The sequence below is a fragment of the Poecilia mexicana genome, unplaced genomic scaffold (assembly GCF_051168715.1).
Source record: "Poecilia mexicana isolate PSO_F unplaced genomic scaffold, ASM5116871v1 scaffold_5, whole genome shotgun sequence".
Taxonomy (NCBI): Eukaryota; Metazoa; Chordata; class Actinopteri; order Cyprinodontiformes; family Poeciliidae; genus Poecilia; species Poecilia mexicana.
In genome coordinates, this window is record NW_028263374.1 from 29,692,336 (window position 1) to 29,718,558 (window position 26,223).

The following is a 26,223-nucleotide window of genomic DNA, read 5'->3' on the forward strand; positions in this document are numbered from 1 at the left end:
ATTTCAGGGTGAAAACACAGATTGTGATCATGACTGTGTGTTCATGCTTAGCTTGTTTGTGGATTTGCTGTGGTTGCTACAGGTCAAAAGCATTCCATTTTCTGAAAACAATAAATTTTTCTGAGAGCATAAACATAATATGCAGTTATCAGAAATATTTTGATATTTTTACTCATTGTCTTCCATCTTTCAGTGGTCGGTGCTGCCTTGCAAAGTCCAGCCTGGAAAATTTCTTCCCTGTAAAGTTGACAGACCTTCTCTGACAGATCCTGTGTTCAGTCAGCATTAGTGGAGGTCTCATTTTGCTTGTGTGTTTACGAAAAGCCCAATGCACATCAGGACGCTTCATTTTAAAATGACTGCCCTGTTGCATCGGCAGCACAGGCGCCTTGCAACACCTTGACTGTGCATCTCAACACCTTCAAAGAGAAAAACTTTTAGCCTTTACTTTCAGAAGGTGTTGACAATGTGAATGACTACAGAAAATGACATGAAAGCCAGGTTTGTGACTTTTTAAGACGATGTTTAAATATCTCATCAGCTAAAATACTAAAATGTACTTTTGAATAGTTTGCACAAGTGCATGTTTTTGTTTCCTGTTTCTGTTTTGTATTTTTGCATCTTGAATTTGTATTTGAAACCTGGTTATTTCCCTCTGACATGGAATGAAAGCGGTTCAGATTTCTCCCCTGGTCTTAAGATTTTGACCTTGGGAGTTTTTTACTTGAGTTGTTCCGATCAGACAGTTTTACTTTCATACACATGCAACTCTTTGCAGCTAAATAGCATTTAAGGCTCACATTTGAAATCATCATGAAACAATAAAAATACTGGATTTTTTCCTCCTTTGTCTGGAAAACTCAGAAAATTGTCAGTCTGGTTCAGTGTGAAGAATCATGGAAGTGCACTTCTATACTCACAACCTGAAATACTTAAATACCTGCTCATCAAGCAGGAGCAGCAGAAACTCCTTCCAGGACATTTCAGCCCAGTTTGGGTAGAAACTGGGCCGTGGCCTCAGAAATTCATCTTATATAGAAAGTAGAACTCAATATTCATTATCAGGCCATTTTTCATTTCCTTTATTCAGACAAGTTTAACCCACATTCTTTCGTAAAAGAAAAGTATCCACACCGCTGAAACATTTATCTTAGCTGCATTTGTCACCAGACAGTGAATGACAAAGATATTATTTAAATGTTGGTCGTTTCCTCCTGAGCGGTTTCATGAGAAAAGCTTCACTCCGTGTTAAAACTATTTCAGTTTTTAAAACGACCGGACTCTTCTCTTTAAACACAGAGTGCATGTGAAACATGTGGACACTTATACCTGCCTGTTTTAATAGTTCCAGCACCAAATATCCATAAATATACATTAATATATAAAGTTTTATATCATTTTAGTTTGATTTTATTTTTGTTTCTTATGCTAATTTTTTTGTTTGTTTTATTGCTGTAAGTAATGAACTGTTTAGAAATTGTTTGAATTATATTTAGACCTATGTTTTCTTTTAATCTTAAATCATTTTTTAGTCTTTATTATGTTAGTTTATAGTCAGCATAAATTAGTGTACTAATTTATGCTGATTTGAATTTGCTCCTGTGTCTCATAATCGTCTTTCAAATCATTTTAATTTGTTTAGAAAACAATCCTGATTTTTTTTTTTGTTTGTTTGTTTTGTTTAGGTAATAGTTATGTTTTTCTTTTTGTTGTTTATTTTTTGTCTTTTAAAAGAGTATTGTGTTTCTCTTGTGCATGAAAGTGCTTTTAAAATCAAAAAGCCCTCACTTAATCCTTATTAAAATAATTAACGAGCGCAGCTTGTTAAAAGAAACTGCTAAGAGAAAATTTCTTATTTTTTTAACAAAAAATAAAAATGTTCTGTCGTTGATTTCAAAGTTTTAATTTAAGCAAAGATTTTTAGAATAATGAGACCAGAGTGGAAATGCATCATCATTATTTAATGAAAATTAAACACAACCAGTCTACCAGCGATCCACTGAGTTGATATCTTTAGATTCTTCTGTAGTCTGGGGTCGTGTCTGTCTGACGGTTAAATGTTTCTGTAAATGATAAATGGAAAAAAACTGCGAGCTCAAACAGATCAGCAACAAGAAAACTGCTGGAAATGAAGAGAGATGTGAAAAAAGAAATGGGCAGAAGCGTCAATAAACTGGATAAACGTAAAGAGGTTTGGCACAGTGATAAGGGAATAGTTTAAGTAAACATTTGTAGGAAAATTTTATTTTCATTATGTTATATTAGAAACAGATTCTACCTTTTTTTACCACAACATTCCTTAACATGGACACAGGTCAATAATTTAAGAACAATCAGTTCTTTTCCATTGTTTTCCAGTGGAAAACAATAAAAGAACGAGTTTATTTTTGCACATTCACACAAACAGGAACTCTCTTCCACACCTTGAGTCATCTAATAAGTGATGAGCATCCAAAACACAACAGGAATGGCACTAATCCCCAGTTCTCCATGCTCTATAAATAACTGTTCTGTTCATGTTAATCTGAGGAGGCAAGCAGGAGCCTGGAAACCAGAGACAGACTGTTGGAAAGAGAGCGCCTATTTCACACTAACATTCCACATTCCTGCAGTTTTCAATTCCTGCAGTGATTAATCTTACATCACACATGAAATGTGAGAAAAATACATCTGCTACTTTAATATCTACAGTTGAATGACGAAATTAAGAATATTAGTTTACTCGTGATGTAAATATGGAAGGTAATAATCAAAAGTGTATTACTTCACTGTTGAACAACCAGCTGACTGGTGTTTTCTTTGCAGTCTCCATTTGGTGGACCAGCGCGGCCGCCAGGAGGATTACGGAGAGCCGTAATTTACTGACAGCTGACGTGAACTGCTTGTGTGGGGAAAAAATCAATTTCACATCAGTTTGAAAGGCTAATAAAAGGATTGATAAATACAAAAACGAAGGATATTATATCTACAATTTTAGTTTTGTAAATGTCTCATATAGTTACAGTTAGTTATAGTTTCCCCATTAATTACTGTTTTTATTTAGTTCAGTGTTTTTTCATCTTCAGTTTTTGTTATTTTGTCCGTTTTAAACAATAACATTGTTTCTTACAGGAGAGTATCTGCATAACTGAAATGAGAGGATTTGTCCTTTAAATGTTTCCTTTTAATTAAATACAAAATGGTCCAAATATCAATCTTGTTTGTTTTGAGGAAGTCTGTGACCTCTCTGTCCCTGCCGGCATGATCAGTGTTATAAACAAATGACTGAAGTTCATTGGTTATTGTTGCCCCCAGTTTTGTCCTTTTTAACCTTTTCTGCATTGTTTCTTTCTTTTCCACTCATTCATTCTTCATACCTCACACTGCAGTCTTATTGCTGTTATTTTTAAAAGCCGTCACCCCTCTGAGCAAACAGTTTGGAGTTCAAATGGTGACTTCATTGATTTTCAGTAGATCTCTCATCTGCTTTGAGGCCCCCAGCAAGTCCTGAGTTATACGACTTCATAACACGTTGATTAAAATTCTGTCACATTGATTGAAGACTGGAGATGCTGGACTCCATCATGGCAGGCAGCTCTCAGTCACTTCTGGGTGACTAACGTTGGAGGCAGCTCACGTTGAGCTCCAGGTGATCAGTTCCCATGGCTGTTTGTTTATTTAACCCAAAATGAAAATATTAAGTCAACTTTAACTGCAAATCATTTCAAAAAGCAATAGCGTTCAAAATGCAGTGCAAGAAAGCATAATCAGAAGGACTGAAGACTGCTGTGTGTTTTAAATCATTTATAAAGTTAAACCCAAAATACCCTGAGAGATTTAAATTACAAATAATATTCTTAGTCTACTTTAGATTATCTGTTGTTTTCAAGTCAGGACTTGACCTGAACAACTACAATCAGTATTATTCCTTTCATTCAGAAGAAACATGCAGGTAGAAAATAATTTAAAACCAAAGCTTCTTCAGATATCAGTACGCTGTTTATGAGGGGATCAATCAATCAATCAATCAGTCAATCAATCAATCAATCAATCAATCAATCAATCAATCAAATGTTGTTATAGCACATTTCAGCAACAAGGCATTTCAACGTTCTTTACATCATAAAAACAAAAAAATACAAATATGAGAGAAAATACAATTAGCAGTTGAAACATTAAATTTTCTCATTGCTACACATCAGATTATTGATTAATGTTTCATTTATTATGTTTCTAAATCAGCTCTAACCAGGTGGGTTTTCAACATAGATTTAAAGGAACTCAGTGTTTCAGCTGTTTTGCAGTTTTCTGAAAAGCTGAGTGCTGTTTCTTTATGTTTGGTTCTGGTTCTGGATGCAGATCCGGACCAGAACCAGAAGACCTGAGAGGTCTGGAAGGCTGATACAACAGCAGCAGATCTTTAATGTATTGTGGTGCTACACTGTTCAGTGATTTATAAACTGGCAACAGAATTTAAAGTCTGTTCTCTGAGCTACAGGGAGGCAGTGTAGGGACTGTAGATCTGGGTGATGTAGAACTGGGTGGTGTAGAACTGGGTGGTGTAGAAGTGGGTGATGTAGAACTGGGTGGTGTAGAAGTGGGTGATGTAGAAGTGGGTGATGTAGAACTGGGTGGTGTAGAAGTGGGTGGTGTAGAACTGGGTGGTGTAGAAGTGGGTGGTGTAGAAGTGGGTGATGTAGAACTGGGTGATGTAGAAGTGGGTGATGTAGAAGTGGGTGATGTAGAACTGGGTGGTGTAGAAGTGGGTGGTGTAGAACTGGGTGGTGTAGAAGTGGGTGATGTAGAACTGGGTGATGTAGAACTGGGTGGTGTAGATCTGGGTGATGTAGAACTGGGTGGTGTAGAAGTGGGTGGTGTTGAAGTGGGTGATGTAGAACTGGGTGATGTAGAACTGGGTGGTGTAGAAGTGGGTGGTGTAGAAGTGGGTGATGTAGAACTGGGTGATGTAGAACTGGGTGGTGTAGAACTGGGTGGTGTAGAAGTGGGTGATGTAGAACTGGGTGATGTAGATCTGGGTGATGTAGAACTGGGTGGTGTAGAAGTGGGTGGTGTAGAAGTGGGTGGTGTAGAACTGGGTGGTGTAGAAGTGGGTGGTGTAGAAGTGGGTGATGTAGAACTGGGTGATGTAGAAGTGGGTGATGTAGAACTGGGTGGTGTAGAAGTGGGTGGTGTAGAAGTGGGTGGTGTAGAAGTGGGTGGTGTAGAAGTGGGTGATGTAGAACTGGGTGATGTAGATCTGGGTGATGTAGAACTGGGTGGTGTAGAAGTGGGTGGTGTTGAAGTGGGTGATGTAGAACTGGGTGATGTAGAACTGGGTGGTGTAGAAGTGGGTGGTGTAGAAGTGGGTGATGTAGAACTGGGTGATGTAGATCTGGGTGATGCAGAACTGGGTGATGTAGAAGTGGGTGGTGTAGAACTGGGTGGTGTAGAACTTGGTGGTGTAGAACTGGGTGATGTAGATCTGGGTGGTGTAGAACTGGGTGGAATCAATGCCACTAAAGATAAATGTATGGATCAGTTTCTCTGATGCTGAGACATCAGTCCTCTGATCCTGGAAATGTTTGTCAGGTGATACTTTGTCTTTATGTGGCTCTGAAGGTTCAGATCAAAGATTCTAACCAGGTGATTATAAAAATCTAAAAATGTGTAATTGTTGACTTAGCACAGTGCTTCTCAATTCCAGTCCTCAGGGCCCCCGGCTCTGCATGTTTTAGATGTGCCTCTATACCAGAACAGCTGATTCAAATAATTGCATGACCATCAAGTACTGCAGAAGCCTGTTAATCACCCAAATATTCAATCCAGGTGTGTGGCAGAAGGGAAACACTTAAAACATGCAGGGCAGGGGGGCCTGAGGACAGGAATTGAGAAACACTGACTTAGCAGAAGAGAACAGTTTCCTTTAGTACCTCTTCATCCTGAGCTTGCTGTGTTTTTAATAATAATTTTAATAATGTAGCTGATAGCGAAAATTCAACCTGAAAGACTCCATCACCTCCATTCGCCCATCGGTGTTATGCTCATCTCCGACCTCAGCTCTGGACCTCACCCGGTGTGTCCAATCATCAATCAAGCTCTGCATAAAGGATCCACACCGAAGCCGTCAGCCGCTTCCCAGCTGCGTTCAACCCACCACCGCCCCTTCTCCACCCACATCCTTCGGCTCTCTGGGATGTCACCCTTTCCAGACCTCCACCACCAGTGTTAGGCCCTGGGGGAGAGCATCCCTAATCGGTTATCGGGATGTTCATCGAGTTCACATCAAATCTCAGCTCAGATCAGCTGCCGGCCCGAGCACCAAAGAACTGTTATTCATTGCTGTCATTAAATCTTTTAGTTGTTCCTTTTTCTTTGTCTGAGTCTTTCCAGATTGAAATACTTCCATCTGTGATCACAGCAAATAGATGCTAAATATTTTTTGAAAGGCATATATAATTCTCCCCCTTCATAATTATGTGCTACTTTGTGTTGTTGTATCATGTAAAATAAAAATTAAGTGGTGTTGTGATTTTAGTGCAAAAAGCTCAAGTGGAATGATGTTCCAAGGTATGAACTTTATCATCTGAATTTTATCATCCGTGGTTGGCATGTATTTGAACATTTGCACATCTATGGTTAATATTTTTCATCTAATGTTGATCTTATTTCAATGGTTAGAGACAATGTTTAAATACTGCTGGTCCAATTTTGGCAAATCTGTATTTTCTTCCGACAGGTTTAAAATATTTTAACACTTTTTTAATGTTACTCTCCCATCCGAACATAAAAAAAACTTCAGGCACGCTTCCTCTGCAGTTTGCTCTCTTTATTGTCTCGCTGTTCACTTGTAACCTGGTTCTTAAAACCTCTACATTAAAGCTGAAATTTCATCACACTAAAAGATGAATGAATTCATTTAAGACCCGGACTTTTAAAAGGGATCCGGAGCGTGGTGAGCTCAAACGCTTTCCGCAGAGGATGCGTCTAAATTTAACACACTTCTAGGTCACAGTAAACTGGTTTAGCTTTGGAGAAAACGACTACCTGAACACGTTTAGGATGCGGGGGTCTGTCAGGCGTGAAGGTGGATGTAAAATTATGACAGAGTGTAATAAAGATGCAGCATTGATGCTTTCATAAATAGGGGCAAGAAGAAGAACAGTAAATCTACCAACAATCTTTACTACCATCTAGTGGCCACTATTGTGAACTACAACTCTGGGAAGTTTTTTTGTTTTGTTTTGTTTTTGTTTTAACAACAAATAAAATAATATTCTTCTTTTAGTTTATTTCATCCTCTCACACACACACACACACACACACACACTTTTAAAACATTTGAGTAAGTTTTCCACCAGTATGGAGTGAATATTTCTTGAAATATATTACGTAACCATGCTATTAGTGATTTTCAGCAATGATAAATGATGGAGCAAAGATAATAAAATTTTAATGTTGCCATTCTTATTGCAAAAGCTTAATTTTAAATAAAATATTAAGAACTGCAGAGGAATTAGGGAAGTGATACAGTTCCCATAACAGGTTTGCTCCCACTGAAGGAACATTATGATGATTTGTAGTTTTAAATTATTTAGCTTCATGTTACATGAACAGATACATTTGTTTTGCAGACAGACACCATATGCAGCAATAGCAATCAAACATAATGTGAAGATCAAATTAAAATTAGCACCATAAAGACAAAGAGAATCCTTAAAAATATGGTTGCAATATCCTGTATTGCCCCTCAGTGGGGAAAATGAGAAATAAGACAAAATGCAAAACTGATCATAGATAAAGATAACCAAAATTATAAGAACATGGATATCAATTGGCATTTAAGCCTCATTATTTAATACTTTGAATGGGAATAGCTTATCAGCAAATAATTCATTTCCCCTTGATGACCAATAAAGTTGATTCTGGTTCTGATTCTGAATTATCCTTCTCTACAGTTTGTCTTCAGTTTTCAGAAACTCGTTATTTATTATTACCTTGTCTGTTTCAAGTTATTTCAGAGATCATTGTGGGTTTTTCAGTCATTAACATATATTAAAAATGTTGTCCACACTTTAATTAAGAAAATAATTTAGTTAATCCTAATACAACTTACCTAAAACAAAAACGTTTAAACTAATTTAACGTTAAGCAGTAAAAGAAAATAAAGTTTTGTGTCTTCATATGAGGGCTGGGTGATATCGACGTAAAGTTTCATCGCTATATTTTGTGGTAATATTGTGATAAGGATAAAAGTGACAGTAAGAACTGATTTTTATTTCTACTTTAGGTAACTGTATGACTGTGTCTGTGTGTCACAGCAATAATAGTCCTACAAAAACAAATACTTCCCTTGAAAAACAGGGACAAAAAACTTGTAATGTGCTTTTTCAGGACATCAGTCACATGATGTAGTATGATTTCATTTGTATCAATTAACTGCACATGGTAACTGTATTTTCAAATTTATTGGTATTTTTTTATGCTTTTATTGAACTAACAATGGAGAAAAACGTAAAACTATCAATCCTCTCAATAAGGTCAGTTTGGGGGTTTAAAGATCATTAACTGAAATTTATTGTGACAATGATAACAAAATATTCTTATCATGATAGGAAACTTATCACAATAAATGATAAATGCCAACCCCTATTTTATATGCAATGCATGGAAATATCAGACTTCAAATGGGAAAACAACTCATGTGTATAACTGAGTTACAGGTCTGTGTAGATGGGAGTAAATCCACATCAAGTGCCCTGAATAAAGAATATCCATCCATCCATCCATCAATCCATCCATCCAACCATCCATCCATCCATCCATCCATTTTCTTCCGCTTCATCCATGGTCGGGTTGTGGGGGCAGCAGCTTCAGAAGGGAGGCCCAGACTTCCCTCTCCCCAGCCACTTCTTCCAGCTCCTCCGGGGGAACCCCAAGGCGTTCCCAGGCCAGCCGAGAGACATAGTCCCTCCAGCGTGTCCTGGGTCTTCCCCAGGGCCTCTTCCCGGGGGACGTGCCTGGAACACCTCACCAGGGAGGCATCCAGGAGGCATCCTGACCAGATGCCCGAGCCACCTCAACTGGCTCCTCTCGACGTGGAGGAGCAGCGGCTCTACTCTGAGTTCCTCCTGGATGACCGAGCTTCTCACCCTATGTCTAAGGGAGAGCCCAGACATCCTGCAGAGGAAATAAAGAAAGAAAGAAAGAAAGAATAACTTGTAGAAATCAAGATTATGTAATATTTAATACTGAGACTCATGATATATGGAAGGGGCTGCACAGTGGTGCAGTTGGTAGCACTGTTGCCTTTCAACAGGAAGGTTTGATTCCCGGCCCAGGGTCTTTCTGTATGGAGTTTGCATGTTCTCCCTGTGCATGGTGGGTTCTCTCTGGGTACTCCGGCTTCCTCCCACAGTCCAAAAACATGACTGTCAGGTTAATTGGTTTCTCTAAATTCTCCATCGGTGTGAGTGTGCATGGTTGTTTGTCCTGTCTGTCTCTGTGTTGCCCTGCAATGGACTGGTGACCCCGCCTCTCACCTGAAATGCCTTGTTGGAGAAAGGCACCCCTCCCACCCCAGTAGGTACAAAGGTGTACAGAGAATGGATGGATATGTGTATGAAAATGATGACTGCAGCTCTATGCTTGATAAACTATTGATCTACTAATTTATTATCTATTGACACTTACTGCCACCATTTTTGCCTTCAGAAATGCCAAAGTACTTCATGGCACAAAATCAGCACACAGATTTCGGTCCATTTTAACAAAATAACATCACACAAGTGGATAGAAACCAAATACAGCCTTTCTTTACATAGTTGTCATCCTGGGAACACAGAGTGAAGATGTCACTGATGACCTGAGGGGTCTACATGTTCATGCCTTAGCAAAAATAAATTTAGGCCCCAGACCGTTCAGTACCTTATAGGCCATACACAAGATTTTAAATGTTATCCGTTGACAATCACATTATGCCGATAGTCGTGAATAGCTATCGGCATATGTGATTTATTTTTCTTTTATTGGCATTTTGGAAGAGATACAGCTGCATGACTATTTTTTTACAGGCAGCACTACATATCAGTGCTCTGTTTTGTTGGAAGACTTTTAATTCTAAAGAGAAATAAAAAAAAAAACATCTGAAGTTTGGTATTACTTTTAGTATTTTTATGTGGTTTGTGAAACTTAAATTTGAATCCAAATGAGACTTTCAGTTTTTTCCTGACAGCACTGAAGTAAATCCTCTACCATAAGACATAAGATGTTTTAATTTGTTATTATATTCCTAGGACATAACAAAATTGCAGTGGTACCTTGAGTAATAAACAAACAAGTGAACAAATAAATAAGTAAATAAATAACAAAAGCATATAAATATCTGCTGCTAAGGTCCGTGAACTTAGTGTCAAAAATATAATTTAAAAAGTGCCTCAATTGGCCTTGGGCGATAATGAGACAAGGCAACATGGAGCTGTGTTTCATCAGCCTAATGTAATGACACCGCCTAGTGGCAGCACATAAAGATTAAAAAAGGTGGGAAATTGAGGCATGTGGGACACCATAATACAAATAAATAACAAAGAACTATGCAAAAGACTCTCTCTCTCTCTCTCTCTCTCTCTCTCTCTCTCTCTCTCTCTCTCTCTCTATATATATATATATATATATATATATATATATATATATATATATATATATATATATATATATATATATATATATAATGTACATTGAAGATTTGATCTGATCCATAATATACATAATAATGTATTTAATAATTAGAATTTAAAATCTTCTATAGTGTGGTAACTGGATCTAAAACCGGACAAGCATTTAGTTTTATATAAGTTTAATTGATATAATACAAGCCTCTGTAAAATTTAGCTCAAAAAAAGCAAGATAGAAATCGGCTTTTCTATATATACACACGTCTATAATATTTGTAATATAAATATTATATATATTATATAGATATATAATATTTGCCCACACAATGCCGCATTGGCTGACATGATGCTGAACTTAGATACGACAGCAACGGTCTCATGGAAACAGTTGCCACGGAGACTGGCGAACGTCATCCTGTAACGGTTGCCATGGACCTCCTGACGTCAAAGCCCCTCGCAAGATGGTTAGGAAACCCCCTGGCGCCGTTGCCATAGATACTGGCGGGGGGAGGGGTGGGGTTTAGAGGAAGCGGAAGTGTCAGAGCAGGCGGAAGTGGTACTGCCCTGAATATCCCGAGCAGCGAGCGGAGGACGGCTTGAGATACTCCCATCGTTAAGAGAATAAAATCAGGATCTCTAATACGCTCAAAATGTGAGTTTACTATTATATTAATCGAGCAATATGTAATATGAAGGCTAAGCTAAGTTTTCACAGGGGAACGGCAGTCGGACCGGTGGTCCCGCGGGCTGCCTCTGCGGCGGAAGGTGCCTATTGTGGTTTGGGGCTGGGTGCGAGAATTTAGGCCAGAGAATGTAACCAGATAATGAGAAATAACCTACAAAACGTTTGCGACACGGTTACAGGTACTAACGGCGCAGTCGGTATGCTGCTGATAATTTGCCTTCGAAAGCACGGGCTCGGCTCGATGCGAGCCGCAGACCGTGTGGGGAGGGAGAAGCTTCTCTCGAGTCTGGCCATTTTGACAGCTTAGCAGCGGCCGAGCCGTCGCGAGAGAGCAGCCCGAACAATTTTAGCATCCTGTGCTAAATACGCATCACGGCGCACTGCCTGTAAGAAGCTCCGTCTTTAAAAAGACGATATAAATGCACATTTTGTCCTCAATCGCTGTAAATTGGTATTATAAGAAACGTAGCTCGGTTGTGAATGGCTGAGCTCCGTCATGGCGCAGTGAAACGAGCTAACACACCCTCCATATTTCCCGGGAGTTTTCGCCTCATACACGACGTTTATTTTTTGCTGAAAATTGAAAATCGCTGCTTAGGAATTCCAAATCGGCTTGATTAGCTTGAAAGAAATGCTATATTTGCCCCCAGATTGGTGAATCGGGCCTTCGGTTGGGTGTCGGCGCTCGGTCAGGTCCCGCTTGCTAGGAGCTAAGCTAATAGGCGCTAATCTATCTCTCCATCTTAAAATTCCGCAGGGGAATGCGACAAGGAGGGCGTAGCTGTTAGCACGCCGAGCCAGTCGGAGGAACCGAACGCTCCCGACTCGATAGCTGTTTTTCAAGCTTTTAGTGAATCGATGCGTTATGTTGTGTTCGGTCCTGTTCGCGGTTTGAAGATGGTGCCTTTTGGGTTTTTTTCTTTTTCCTTTTTTTCGGCGTGAGTAAGCCTGTTAACAACCAGGTGGTTGGATAACAGCCCTGCACGTGTAGAGTGAGATACTGGCGTGCTGGATGATCGGAGCTCAGTTCGATCAATTTTATTCGATCCGTGTGTCATTAATGTCATCTATTTAAAACTAAACCGGGACAAGCGACATTACATGTATAGAAGTAATCAGAATAATAGCCTTACATGTTTGTGTTTAAGCTATCACCAGGAAGAAGATGCGTGCAACGTATATATTTCATTTATGCCTTTTTTGTTGTATTTTAATGCAGATTTAATAGTTAAAATAAAAACTTTGAATTGTATAAATATCCTTTAAGTCAAGGGACATGTTTATTGTGTTTGAGAAAGGATTTAATGCATTTTTTCCTTTCTTAATTTTGCTCTATTTTTACTTGAACCACTAACATTTCAAGTAAAAACGTACTTAATAAATATCAAATAAAACAATTGATTCCTCAATGTATGAAAGTATGTCTTGGTTAGTAGTAGATTTGAGGAAGTGAAAGTACACGCAATATATTTTTAGTAATAGGTGTACATGCTCATTTTGAAACACCAAAAATAACACATCCCTGTGAGTATTTTCATTTATGCTGCATGTAGCTAGCAGAAAAAAGCACAACTCTCTCCTCTACATTTCATCTGCTGATGAGGAGAACAAGTTTTTAATTTCTAGTTTTACCACTGCCTGGTGCTTTTGGTACTTTGTAATTTGGAAAAGGAATGGAATGTGACTCCATATGATCAGGTGATTGATTTTGGTGTTTCTCTGCTGTGAGTTCAATTACCCTGTAGAGCTAGAGGAAGCATGTATAATTGGTCGCACAATAACTAAGTGAAGAAGTTGTCCAGATTAATTTTATCTTTTGTGAGATTAACCAGAGCTACCAACAGATTTTAACCATCGGTTTTGATGGGAAAAAATTTTAAAATAAAGCTCTTTAAGTCAATTTAACCAATTTAAACTGTTTAATACATGTCAAACTTGATTTTATAAAATGTATATAATTTAACTCTACTTTTATTTGAGGGTGAAAAGAAATGGAACAAGGGTTTTCTATGTGTCTAACTGTAAAGCTTCACAACTACTGCAACTAAATGAAAAAATCCAAAGATATTTTTTTATTCACATCATCAAATTGCCCTCATGATTAAAGCAGCACCATCTGGCAATAAATAAAACAGGATGTGGTGAAAGTTTAGGGAAATGCAGCAGTGAACCATCTGTAATCTAACTTAACATGAAAAACTGGATCCAGCACATACCTATATGTTGTATAAATGCATTTGATCACTGTTTTATTAAAGCTTTGTTGCTAAAGACTGACCTTCTAAAGAAACGCAGTCTGGATAATATGACACTGGTGATGAAGACATGCAGGTGGGGCGTCTTACACCACTGAACTTTTTTTATACATTGTGGTGTTTGTTCAGCATCACATTACAAATGGCTGAGCTGCTGTTGTCCCACTGATGTCTTTATTTTAATTAGCAGCTGTTAAAAGCACAAATGACTTTGTTTGGTTTTGGATTTGGCAGTTTTCAGGAGGAACGTTTATTTTGTGCTAAATGACAACTCAAACATTTTTACAGTATTTTTTGACTAATTACTCTCGTTGCCAAATATCAATTTGACTCGGAAAGCCAATCTGAAGCTATTTTTTAATTACTTTGATTTAAAAGATTAATTCCTGATTTAAGTGCCACCTGGTGGTGTGATGAATCTCTACATGAGCATAAATTAACCAAACACCCATTTTGATCCGGTAATTATTAACATTAGGGTGCCTTACTGCACAGAAGTCCAGTGTCTTAAGGAAATAAAACCCATTTTGAAGTTGCTACACATTCCCTTTGCAGAGAAAATCTTCTGTTTTATCTAGGCCCAGATGCTTAGCCAGCTGCAGCAGAACATCAGTGTTTGCCTGAAGATATGCAGAGTCAAAGCCGTGGAAACAAAATGACATAATACCTCGTCTAACTAGTTGAGTAAATGCCGACCTGACGGTAAAAGGAATGGTTTGACCACCGGGTTTCTTAGAGACTTATATTTGGGTAAAGTGCACAATTTACTCAAACGCTTGTACTTTGTGGCTTTATTAAATCCAGGAAATCAATTTTGTTGCTTTGTTTAAATTTTTTGTGCCTTAACAGCAGAATCTTTGAGTCATTGTTTGCAGTGTGCCAGCGGTTGTAACAGGAACTCCAACAAAGGTGTTTCTCTGCTGCTTATCTCTGCAGGCTGGATGCATAACTGCTATGTAAAGCATGTCAGGTTTGGTTTTCAGTTAAAACGAATAAAAGGTGACGTATTCAAACAATACTTAACTACATTAAACCTATTGCCTGCAACAAAACTGCCAGTTTTTCATTTTACTATAGAGAACATCTTGTTTCCACATGGAGGTCAGAGGTCACTTGAGCCCCAAGAACACTTAAACTCAGCAGTTTTGAATTTATATTTGGAAGAAAGTTGATTAGAGCTAATAGTATAACCTATATTTCTTCTGCTGTCATGGATAAATATTTAGATTCATGACTGAGGAAAACTCCAACATTAAAGTAATTCTTGGAGATGGAGGTATGACGGTCCCAGGGAGTCCTGCTGATGGGTCTGAAGAGCTGAAAGTCTTCAAGGATAAAATAATGATACATTGATTGTTTTGGGTTGAGCTTTTAGATCCATTAAGGCTTTTGAAAATGTTTGAGTTTTAAAAATGGTTGTCGATCTGAAGCCCGGTGATCCACCTTCTCGTTCATGCCCTGCTGAGGTCATCCGCCCTGGAGGTTTCCACACCCCTTTGTCCAATTGTTTTATTCAATGAGTTGTTTGCTGCTTTGATATAAATTAATAATGCTCTTCCGTACGCCAGACCCCTAATTTTGTGTGTATTTTTTTGTCTTTCAGCCTAAAAGATGGATAAGAACGACCTGGTGCAGAAAGCCAAGCTGGCAGAGCAGGCCGAGCGCTACGACGACATGGCGGCTGCCATGAAGGCTGTGACGGAGCAGGGTCAGGAGCTTAGCAACGAGGAGCGCAACCTGCTCTCCGTTGCCTATAAGAACGTGGTATGGCAATTATGGCTCTACAATTGGCTCCTAATCTGGCTTACATCCCACAGTAGAGCTCATAGTTCACTATAATTATAAATTTAGTTGGACGAGCGTCAGCTGTGCTTAAAAGCTTTGATTTTTACTTTTTCAGTTAAAAAAAAAAGTCAGTTCTGTCATTGTTCGAAGAACCAGTGGCAGAAACACAACCGATTCACTTTCACTCCAAGTGAAAGTCTTTTATGAGTCACTGACTTTCTGCACATCAATGCCAACATAATTATGCTGAAGCCACGCCCATTTTTCATGTCACTCTCACCTTTACACATTTGAGTCGGTCTGAATAGCATTGCTTCAGAGTTTGAGACTTGATGTCGTCTTTAATGTGTTCTGTCACACGCTGACCCCTAAAGGTCAACCAGTTTTATGCCCCAGTCTCTAAAATAAACACATTTTAAGAAATGGGCTTGTTTTTTAGGTGACCAGGGACAGTAAACTGACTTTTCATTAATCTAGTTTCACATTATTCACCTATCCTCTTCTAACAAACACAAATATTTAACAAGTAGAAATTATTGAAAAGAGGAGAAGATTTTATCTTACTCAAACTTTCTTGCGCACAATATGCAGGAGCAGCTGCACTGCAGTTTTAGAGTTTGAGATCTTTTTTTTTTAACTTGCATCAGTACTAGGAATATATTAAATCACTGTAATTACACCGTAAAAACAGAGAAATGCCAGATGTTTTAATCAGCTAAGAGTAATAAATCATTGTTTTGTTGCCATTAGGGCTGTTGCAACTTGTCACCTGATGATAATCATTGGTCAACATCACTATGGTTCAGTTGTTCATCTTTACTTATTTTCTGAACTTCTTAATAAAAGTTATGGCTGTTTTTGTCCAAACTGCTTCATGTCAGAAGAGTCCTCTGCTCTGTTTGTTGCCCAGGAGCGTTTATGAGAAAAATATGTATTTTTAAAGTTGTTCAGTTGCTTGAAGCCCAAATTCCTCTCAGTTAATTTGTTTTAATTTCTTCTAATTGTGTAAATAATGTCAAAATTATAAATTAGTTTGTTTAACCAGGACAAATCCCCAAATGGAGAATATGGGAAATACTAGTAATTAGTCCATAAAAGGTCAAACTCTGAACAGCGACTTCCAGAAAAACAGCTTTGTGTACTCCAGCCTCCACCTCTCTGATCACCTCATTTTGGTTAAGTGATGTAGAAATAAAAAATGTTCTTGTACTTTTTAGGGATGCACCTGTATGAAGATTTGGGCTGATATTTTAGTAATATTTACTGATATTATTATATATATTTTGACACCTTTTAAAAAAGAAAAAACACCCCTCTTTCACCACTTTCTCTCTGCTTCAGTTAAACATCCCACAATCCTTTGCTGCATCACTGACCAACTTCCTTCACTTGCCCTCATTAACAAACTGCAACAAGATGGAAATATCAGTTGTTAATATCAGCCCAGATTTATTTATCAGATAGATACCGGTGTGTTAAAAAAATGACAAATATCGGCCGATACCGATGTTGGTACCGATATTTTGTGTATCCCTATTTTTATTCAGTTCAGTCTCATAGAATGTAAGATTTTTGATTAAGGGTGCACCTTTAAATAAACCCTGATGTCCTTCATTTTGGGACATCGGTGATTGGGCGATACTTGTTTATGAAGCCGATCTGATCCACTGATCTGATCCACCTCAGCAAAAGCCTAAAAATCAACAACTGTTTTCTTTTGCTCTGCCATGAGAGGTTTGACTGATGGTCACCCGACTGTGGTCAAATCAGCAACATTTCTGACAAAAGAAAAATCAGTATTGGCCAAAATCAGAATCGGCAGCTCAGGCTTTTTCAGGATTGGTAATCAGTGATGGGCCAGAAAATTGCAATCAATGCATCCCTATTCTTTGTACATTTATTTTAAAATCCATGAGTTCATGACTTTGACGTGCTGGAGGGAACATTTTTTACAGGGTAAAATGATAAATATTCTTGCAAAAAAAAAACAACATGAACTTGCCTTTTTTTTCCTCTTTTTTTTTTCTGATTTCTGATGATGTGTTTAATGCCGGTTGTGTGTGTGCTGGTGCCGATAGGTGGGGGCCCGCCGTTCTTCCTGGCGCGTCATCTCCAGCATCGAGCAGAAGACGGAGGGGAACGAGAAGAAACAGCAGATGGCCCGTGACTACCGCGTGAAGATCGAGGGTGAACTCCAAGAAATCTGCCACGACGTGCTGGTATGAACAGGAACAGGGAGGGGCGGCTGAGGGGTGTGAAGAGAATAAAAAACGGGGTGGGTGGTGATGATGGGTCCAGGGAATGGGACGTGGGACTGGAGTTGTTAAATAGGGCAGAGGTGGTGGAAGAGCGACTCATCCTCCCTCGGTGCTGGAAGGCAGGTCGGTGTGCGGAGATTCTCACATCTCTGCTTCGTTTTCTGTAGCAATTTAAACGTTTTTAAATAAGACGGGCTAGGAATTTTATAACAGAATTGCACAAAGATCTGTTTGAACAGATTGAGTGTCAAACACCTAATGTTGAAACTGGAGATGCACCGATTCTATATTAATATCTGTATTGGTTCTGATATTTAAAAAAAATTCTAGATAGAGTATCAGTGACGATGTGTCTGATCTATTCTGTCTAATTCTATGCTTTATGGTCTAGGTGACGTCATGTTTATTATTTATTTTTCATTATATTTAGAATTCCTAATTTGACTTTCTGAACTATTTGAAAGATGTTTAGTTTATTTTTACATGTTTGACCAACTTTTGTTTTAGTCTTATTTATTTTCCATTTGCTGTTTTACTCTTAACTGCATCAGCTAATCAATTTAAAGTTGTTTGTACATGTTTGACCAAGTTTGTGAAGCTGTTGGTGTATTTATGTCAGTTCAGGAGAGTGTTTCTGTATCAGATGATGGTAAACCTCAGATATGTATCGGTATTGAAAGTGAAAAAGTGGAACTCTAGTTGAAACTAGAAAAGATGGAGAACCTGAACCCTGAAGATGAGATGTAGTTTAAAATCTGCTACACCTCAAACTGGTTTAATTTGCTTTACTTCACCCTTAAGAGCCTCATAAACAGCTGAAGGGTTTTATGTGGGACTCAGCCTCAGCTTGACCCTCAGAGAAACTCTGCCTGCAGTTTTTAAACACCACAGGTGTGATCAGCTCCACCAGCAGCCGCTTCTTCACATTCTGGCCCCGACGAGTGGAGAGCAGAATCTGCTCAAGGTCAAACGAGACTGAAATATTTCAGCGCATGAGCAGATGGCTAATAATATCTTCAAGGTCAAAGCTTGGTGGAGCCTCAGCGGTGATGATGTGGGGCTGCAGGAATGAAGGGAGGAAAGGATGAGTGGAAGCATGCTGTCCTTAAAGCAGCAGCAGCAGGAGGAAGAGGAGGACAGGCTACTCCAGGACGAAGAAAATAATCGTTTTTGTGACAAATATAGTGTCTGAAGATGGAGCTTAGTATCCAAAGAGTTGGCCTCAAATTGCTATCCCACAAATTTATAGCTTTGTTTTCTGTATCATTTTATTGCAAAATTAATATTTGAGTCTAACTGCCGCAATAAAAGATTTAAAATTCCTGACATCAGCACAATCGTTAAATCCAGCCCCTCAGTTGCAGAGTTTCTCTTATTGGTTCATTGCAAACAACCAAATCTGCACTCCATTTTCCCACATCGACTCCCGGCCCTGACAGGACTTGGTGAATTCTGTTCATATTCCATAAACTAGTGACCAGAAAAGCCCCAAAAACCTGGGTTAGTATCTGCATGTTTCAGCAAGTCAAAGTTAAGACTTTTAACATCTTTTAATGCCATCTTGAATGAAATTTTGTAAATATAAGGGATGGTTAGGCGATACAATCAAGCAGAGCAAAACTGTGAACCCGGCTTTAGCCCTGTTACACATCCTTAACCTTCATAGTGCCTAGCTTAAGTTTGTTTTCACAGAATAGCCTCTTATAACTTCTGAAAACTTTGTTCAGCAAACTCGTAATAAATCTGTGCTTACCCATGATGACGCTAAAACGCTAGCTAGCTAGTAAGTGTTTATTAGTTAGCTAGTTCTGGGAGCCTCACCCATCTCGAGTTACAGAACGCAATGAAGATTTCTATTTGACTCAAACTTCTGCCTGACTGAAAAGTACAAGAAAATAACTACAATAGAGCAAGATTTAAGATTCCATTAACAAGTTTAAGATCAACTTACGTTTATTTTTAATGAAAATTTAAGACGTTAAGGATTGGTGGACACTCTGTAGCTCTCAGCTTGGTTGAGGTGAATTTTGGTGCAGTTCAAATATGCAGTACATGTGAACGCCAAGTGGACTGGAGATCACTTCAAAAGCAGGAAGTGGACTATAGCAAAGGGTATTCTGGGTAAACTAGCCTAGCACTAGCTAGAAAAATAAGAAGTCTTTAGCTAAAGAGAAATCCTCCAACCACTAAAATCTGATGATACTCCATATTTGCTTACATTTCATGAAGAAAGAAGTTATGCTCATTGCCATCTTCAGAGGTTTTGTCGTTTTCTTCAGTGGTTCTCTGTGCAGCGCCACCTCAGGCGAGGAGGGGAACAGGTTTTTTCAAAGGGTTTGGTTGGTTTGACAGCAGCTGAAAATGTAACAAATGTTGCAACTTTGGTTCCAAATTAAACTGAATCTACCAGACTGTCAGGTGGGAAGACACCTTAAAACAGTTTCTTTTTTTACTATGAACTTTACTAAGCAAGATTCCGCATGCAAAAAATATGCAACGTTTAGCTGAGATAAAGATATTTTTGCATTGCAGAAATGTCAGTAAGTGCTAACAGAAGTGGGATAATGACTGAGAAGTTAAAAATCAGAGGAAAAGTGCTGGATGGTGATTGCTTGAGCAGATATCTGCACATTCTTAGGACAGGTTGGTGGAGTCAGCAGATTAAAATGGGCCTAAATGTAATCACTGGAACAAAGCTGGGCTCAGTGAAGAGATGCTCCGGGGTGAAGTTGCAGCTGATCACATGATCTGGATAAAACCCTTCTTTAAACTATTAGATGAGGACAGCAGCAGCAGCCAGCGTGGCGGGGTGTTACCTGTTGGGAGCAGAGGGAACGGCCGGTGATAGGGTTCCAGGTTTGTTCTGATGTACTGACCTCTGACCTGTCCCTGTTTGTTCCAGAACCTGCTCGACAAATTCCTCATTGCCAACGCATCTCAGGCAGAGAGCAAGGTGTTCTACCTCAAAATGAAAGGAGACTACTTCAGATACCTGTCAGAGGTGGCCTCTGGGGACTCGAAGAAGGGTGAGGATCCCAGCTCAGCCTCACTGCTTCAAAGACGAACAGTTCACACCTTCAGTTCCTGCAGTATCCACACGAACTGGAAGAATAAAACCAAAGCAGTTCATCACCTTTTTATCATTCGCGTGTGCATGGTATCATTTGCTCACGACGGTGTTAATTACACAGAATGCATGTGAAGAGTTTCTACAAACCATTATGTGGAAATGACATAATTGGCCAGAGTGGATGTCATTTGATCTCATGCTTCTTTGTCATCTATTTATATCCTTTTCTTTAAGCTTAAGTCGAAGGCGCGACCGCCTCATGCAGGCTGTTGCTAAGCGACAGCTTCATCGTTTGTTGCCAAGGGTTTCAATCATCTAATTGCCATGGCAATGGGTTGACTGAAGTAGCACTGACTAGTATGGGTGGGCGATATGGACTTTAACTTTTATCATGATATTTTAAGGTACTATTGCAATAATGATAAAAGTAACAATAAGAAATAATTACTTGTTTTTAGGTAACAGTGTAGCTCTAGAAAAACATTCCTGTTTGACTTGTGGGAACTGCACACAGTAACTGCATTTCATTTTATTTGCATTATATTTTATTTGCATTTCATTTTATTAGTATTTCAATGTTTTGGTATTTATTGAAACTTTTAGTGAACAGTGGAGAAAATAGTAAAAATAACATTCCTCACAATAGTTACAGGTTTCTTTAAACATCAGTAATTGGAGTTTATTGTGACAATAAGTCAAAATTCTTATAAGATATTTATCACAATAAATGATAAACGATGTCGGTGCTCACCCGTAATGACCAACACTTCAGTTATCAAACGGTCGCCAGGCAGAATCAGAATCATTGTACTAAATATTTAGTTTTATTTGATATTAGCTGAAAGTAAAGACATTTTTCAGGTTGAGTCTCTGAATGGACAAAAGAATAAAATAATAAATTAGCAGCACCGGTTTCCCTGAAAGAGAATTGTGTCCTCCACTCATAAAGTTTGTTGATATGAGCCGTAGGACGGAGGCGGCTGTGCAGGATCACTGTGTGACGTGTGTGTGTGTGTGTGTGTGTGTGTGTGTGTGTGTTTAAAGAAACGGTGGAGAACTCTCAGAAGGCCTACCAGGACGCCTTTGACATCAGCAAGAAGGACATGCAGCCAACACACCCCATCCGGCTGGGCCTGGCCCTCAACTTCTCCGTCTTCTACTATGAAATCCTCAACTCGCCCGAGCAGGCCTGCTCTCTGGCCAAGCAGGTGAGTTTCAGCACACACACACACACACACACACACACAGGCCGCATGTCTGCCTCTCGGCCGTTAACCCGACCTCCGGAACGGACGCCGAGGCTTTCCAGGACAGTCGGGAAACGGTAACGATGGATTTTTTTTTTTTCACTGCAGGCTTTCGACGAAGCGATCGCCGAGCTTGACACCTTGAACGAGGATTCATACAAAGACAGCACGCTGATCATGCAGCTACTAAGGGACAACCTTACTGTAAGCATGCAACCAACTGTTATCTTAATAATCCCTTTTTGTTATTAAAGCATTTTATTGAAACATCTGTTGGGATCCTCCATAATTCCTGGACATATTCTCCCTTTATTTCTTGAGCTTCAGTAGATTTGACACATTAAACTTGTTGCGTAACAGTGAGAGACGAACGAGTTTTACAGATAAAGCTGCGTTCAGCAGCAGCTGCTCTGATTGGCTGCCTGTCACCAAATGATTTACGCTCTCAGGTTATTTATCCAGCAGTGAAACATCAAACTGTCTGATGGGATTGGTTGAACCTTTTTTGATTTTCGTTCCATTCGCCATCACCTGTAGTAACTCGGCACAGATGTTGGTTTGAGGTTTAAAATCAGATTGAGCTTGTCTGATTATTCTGTAATTACTGGTTTGATGCTGCAGATAGCTTTATGAATGCTAAATTAAAGGAAGGATAGTCTGACCTGTTTCTCATCGTCTACTTGGCACGTAAACATCTGCAATCTGATCAAGAAACGAGAACTGGAGCCAACATTTAAACGTTTTCCTTCTGTAAGGGAAAACGTCCTGGAGTTTGGAGACGAATGAAGTCAGCGGTTCTGAGTTTCCATGTTGTCATTTCTGTCTGACCCACAGATTCAACACAGACGTTAGGTTTCTGATGGGAAATATTTCATTTTGACAGTTGCGTGTCAAATGATTTATTCACTCCTCGATCATTAATGGAAAAATCTTTACAGGCAAAAATGTAATCAAACCTTTTTTAATAACTGCTGAGCTCATTTTCACATGTTTTTGTTGACTTTTGTTTAGTTAGAAGGCTTCTGTACCATCACCCTAATCTGCCTCAGATTGAATTCGAGTCCCTTCTGTTCATAAATACTTCCAGTCAGGAGATGGATGCTAATAAACGGTTTTACTCATTTTGGGGTAAATAGATTCAGATTAGCTTTATTTTATTTAATGTTACAAAAACAAAACAACGTGAAATGCAGTTTTACAAAGCAATAATTTCCTATAAATAAAAATGAAGAAGTGGAATATGAAGTTTTAATCTCTTGAAATCTGCTTCTGTCTCAGGATCACATTTCTTTAGGTTTTATCCTTCAGTTGGTTTATCACCTGCTGTTTGGCTCATTTACTTACATTGTTTGTTTTTTCCAGTATAAACTCTTTGTAATCATCTCCTGTGTGACTGAGTTACTGTAAATTCAGAAGGTTTTGACTTACAGATGTTTTGTGTGTTTGCAGCTGTGGACATCAGAAAACCAGGGAGACGAGGGTGAAACCGGCGACGCAGACAACTAGAGCGCACTTCACTGTTAACCCATCCCCACACTTCTCCTCTTCCTCCTCTCCCTGTATCTCCTCCTCTTCCTCCTCTCTTCGTACACATAAACAGCCCGTTCATTCCCTCGTTCCCGCCTCTCCGAGCCCGGCCGCCTGACTTCCCTTCTGTATAACCAACAGCATGAATAGCACCCGACCTTCACAAATATTACTGAGCGAACGAGGCGAGGTTAAGGACCGCGCCGCCCGCTGCCCCACCCGCCCTCTCTCCATCATGGCACTCCAACACAGGCCAGCAGGCTCACACCTCTGGCTGGTTTAGTCTTATAGCACGCAGAGAGGGTTTTTATCCCAAACCACCAACTAAATGAACATCTTCCAGAGCCCGCCTTCTCCTGTTTATACCTTCCTTGTTTAATCTTTCTCTTCCATCCCTCCCTCCTAACATCTCAGTACGTTCTCTCCCTCCTCCCCTCCTGTCCTAGTGAGTTAAAGCATTTATATAGTTGTCCATTCCTTCTCTGTTTGGCTTTTCATAGTGTACTGGCAAAGAATGGCTGGTTTTATTCCACTTTAAACAAAACAAAGGTTATTAAACTGTCCGTTTATTTTCAACAAACGCTGTGATGCTTAGTTTTTCCTCTAAATCCTCCCGACCTGGGAATGGAGGGGGTGGGTGGTTGTTTGAACAGCAGGGGAATTCTGCTGGGGGTTTATACAGAAGGGTCCTCCATACAAGGCTGTATTGTGACACTGATAAAAGTTAAACAAATGTTTTTTTTTCCTTTTGGTTTGGGTAATCAAACACTCGCTGGTTTCTTTTTTTTTTTTTTTTTTTTTTTGCCAACTGGGACCTTTAAAGATTTGACGCCATTTCACACAAAAAAATAGTAAATTGTTCAGCAAAAGTGGAAACATTCCATCTTCATTTTCAGCAAACACGACCCGCTTGCTTCCCCTCCTTTCTCTCGCCTGTCCTTTGGTTTACTTTTCCGGGTGTTTTGATTCTGTAACCAATCGATCAGTTCCGTTTTTTGAAAACTGTAAAATTGTAAAACATTTTTAGAGCTTAACTGTAAATCTTTGTTGTTGTTTTTTTTGTGGAGAACAGAATGGTTTTTGGATGTTCGTTACCACCTGCCTGCAGATAAAACCTTGAAGCCGTTACAGTCAGCTGCTGTTTGATGCTTCGGTGAATTATTTTTTTTAATCCAGATTTGTTTCTGCCTTCCTTCTCTGCCCTCATTCTGTCCATTCCTGCCTTTACAAGACAAGTTTAGTCAAGTCTCGTGTTACAGCTCGCGGCAGAACGCTGCAAAAAATGCCTGCCCTTAGCTGTAGCCGCTCAAATCTTCTGCAGCACGAGTTAAAAACGGTACAGTCTGTGGAATGACACCGCTTCCTGGGACCTGGCGTTTCTGTTTCAATCAGACCAACATCAAAATCTTAATTCCTCCCCTGCTATTGAAACAAACGTAGCTCTGGTGGAACTAGTTGGAAAAAGTAAAGTTGGTTTTTGGTGCAGGTAGAAGCCTCGGCAGGTATGTACATTTTAGGAGCCAAATCACAGCCGATCAGCCAATCGAGGAAATGAGAACCTGTAGTTTGGATTATGGTTTTAGAAAAATGTGCAGATCAGTTGAGGCACGCGTCCAACTGCACCGAAACAAATACTAAAAATTAAATCCCCCAAATAATCAGATTTCATATTCGACTTTACATCCTGGTATTGGCAGATGTCAGATAAACACACTGCAGCTTTTCCCAAAACATTTTCCCCCCTTTTTTCTACTCAGTGTCACAATAACCTTGTCTAAAGCACCATGACATTCCACTCTGTAGATGTAGAAGGTATTTTTCTTTTTCCTGGGGACAAATATTTTCATGCACTGACATTTAAAAAGTAGAAAGACAAAAAAAAAATCTCATCCTCCCTGCTGCTCTTTTGTTTTCCTCTTTAGCTGAACAAAGACAGTTATTCTTCGCTTTCTAAGGACAAAACTGATCCCTTGCAGTAGTGAATGTGGCACCGAGCCTGTCTGTATATCTGGTATCTGAAATCATTTTGTTTTTACTGACCAGTATTCTGCTTAAAATAAAACAAAAATCAACCCAAAAACAACAAAAAAGTCTGCTTCTGTGACGGTTTTCTTGCTTAGCTCGCACGTGGTTGTGAAACTTTAGGGTTAGCTTAAATATACAAAAAAAAACACAAAAATGGTTTAAAAATTTTGAAAAAAAATCCTGAGTACCTTTCCTTCACTCTGGTTCTTGACGTAAAACTAGATTTGTGTATGTCTTTTAAAAAAAATCCAATTCTAGTTTAACCTTTCATGTTATAAACAGGATAAATTGTAAAAGACGATTTAAAGTGAAATAAAGTTTTATCAGTTCCGAATCAGCCCTTCTCTTTGTCGTCACCTGCCAGCCTGGTCATGCTACATGTTTCTGACTTCCTGTTGACCATATGTTGTACTTCTAAGGGGGTTCGGTTACCAAACAACCAAATAAACAATCTACCAACCTGCCAATCAACAGATCAAATCTCTGGCTCAGACAGCTGTTGAGGGGAAAGACTGATGGGACAGAAAAATGCAAACCTTCAGCACGTTAACAGGCTTCAGTGATATCAAGTCTCTGCGTCGTTTTATTCAAATAAAGACGTATGCAAAGTTTTATTCTCGTTTGGTCTTCATAGACAATCAGACAACGGGTCGAGAAATAATCCTGCGCAAAAACAAAGGACTTGGACTGAATGCTGGTTTCTGTTCATCATTTCCACCATC

General features: G+C 39.1%; 1 protein-coding gene across 1 annotated transcript; it reads left to right on the top strand.

Moving 5' to 3' along the window:
* Positions 1-11,158: 11,158 nt before the first annotated feature.
* ywhaba (tyrosine 3-monooxygenase/tryptophan 5-monooxygenase activation protein, beta polypeptide a) lies at positions 11,159-25,566 on the top strand. The gene is made up of 7 exons (XM_014987243.2): positions 11,159-11,301; positions 15,193-15,353; positions 17,453-17,593; positions 20,535-20,658; positions 21,747-21,910; positions 22,058-22,153; positions 23,399-25,566. The coding sequence occupies exons 2-7, from the start codon at positions 15,201-15,203 to the stop codon at positions 23,453-23,455; spliced, it is 735 nt and encodes a 244-aa protein (XP_014842729.1). The 5' UTR covers positions 11,159-11,301; positions 15,193-15,200; the 3' UTR covers positions 23,456-25,566.
* The last annotated feature ends 657 nt before the right edge of the window (positions 25,567-26,223 follow it).

Excerpts from the sequence above, each read along its gene's own strand:
- ywhaba (XM_014987243.2), top strand. The coding sequence starts at position 15,201 with ATGGATAAGAACGACCTGGTGCAGAAAGCCAAGCTGGCAGAGCAGGCC. Across the intron at positions 17,594-20,534 it reads AAATCTGCCACGACGTGCTG|AACCTGCTCGACAAATTCCT; the intron begins GTATGAACAGGA and ends TGTTTGTTCCAG. Across the intron at positions 22,154-23,398 it reads TACTAAGGGACAACCTTACT|CTGTGGACATCAGAAAACCA; the intron begins GTAAGCATGCAA and ends GTGTGTTTGCAG.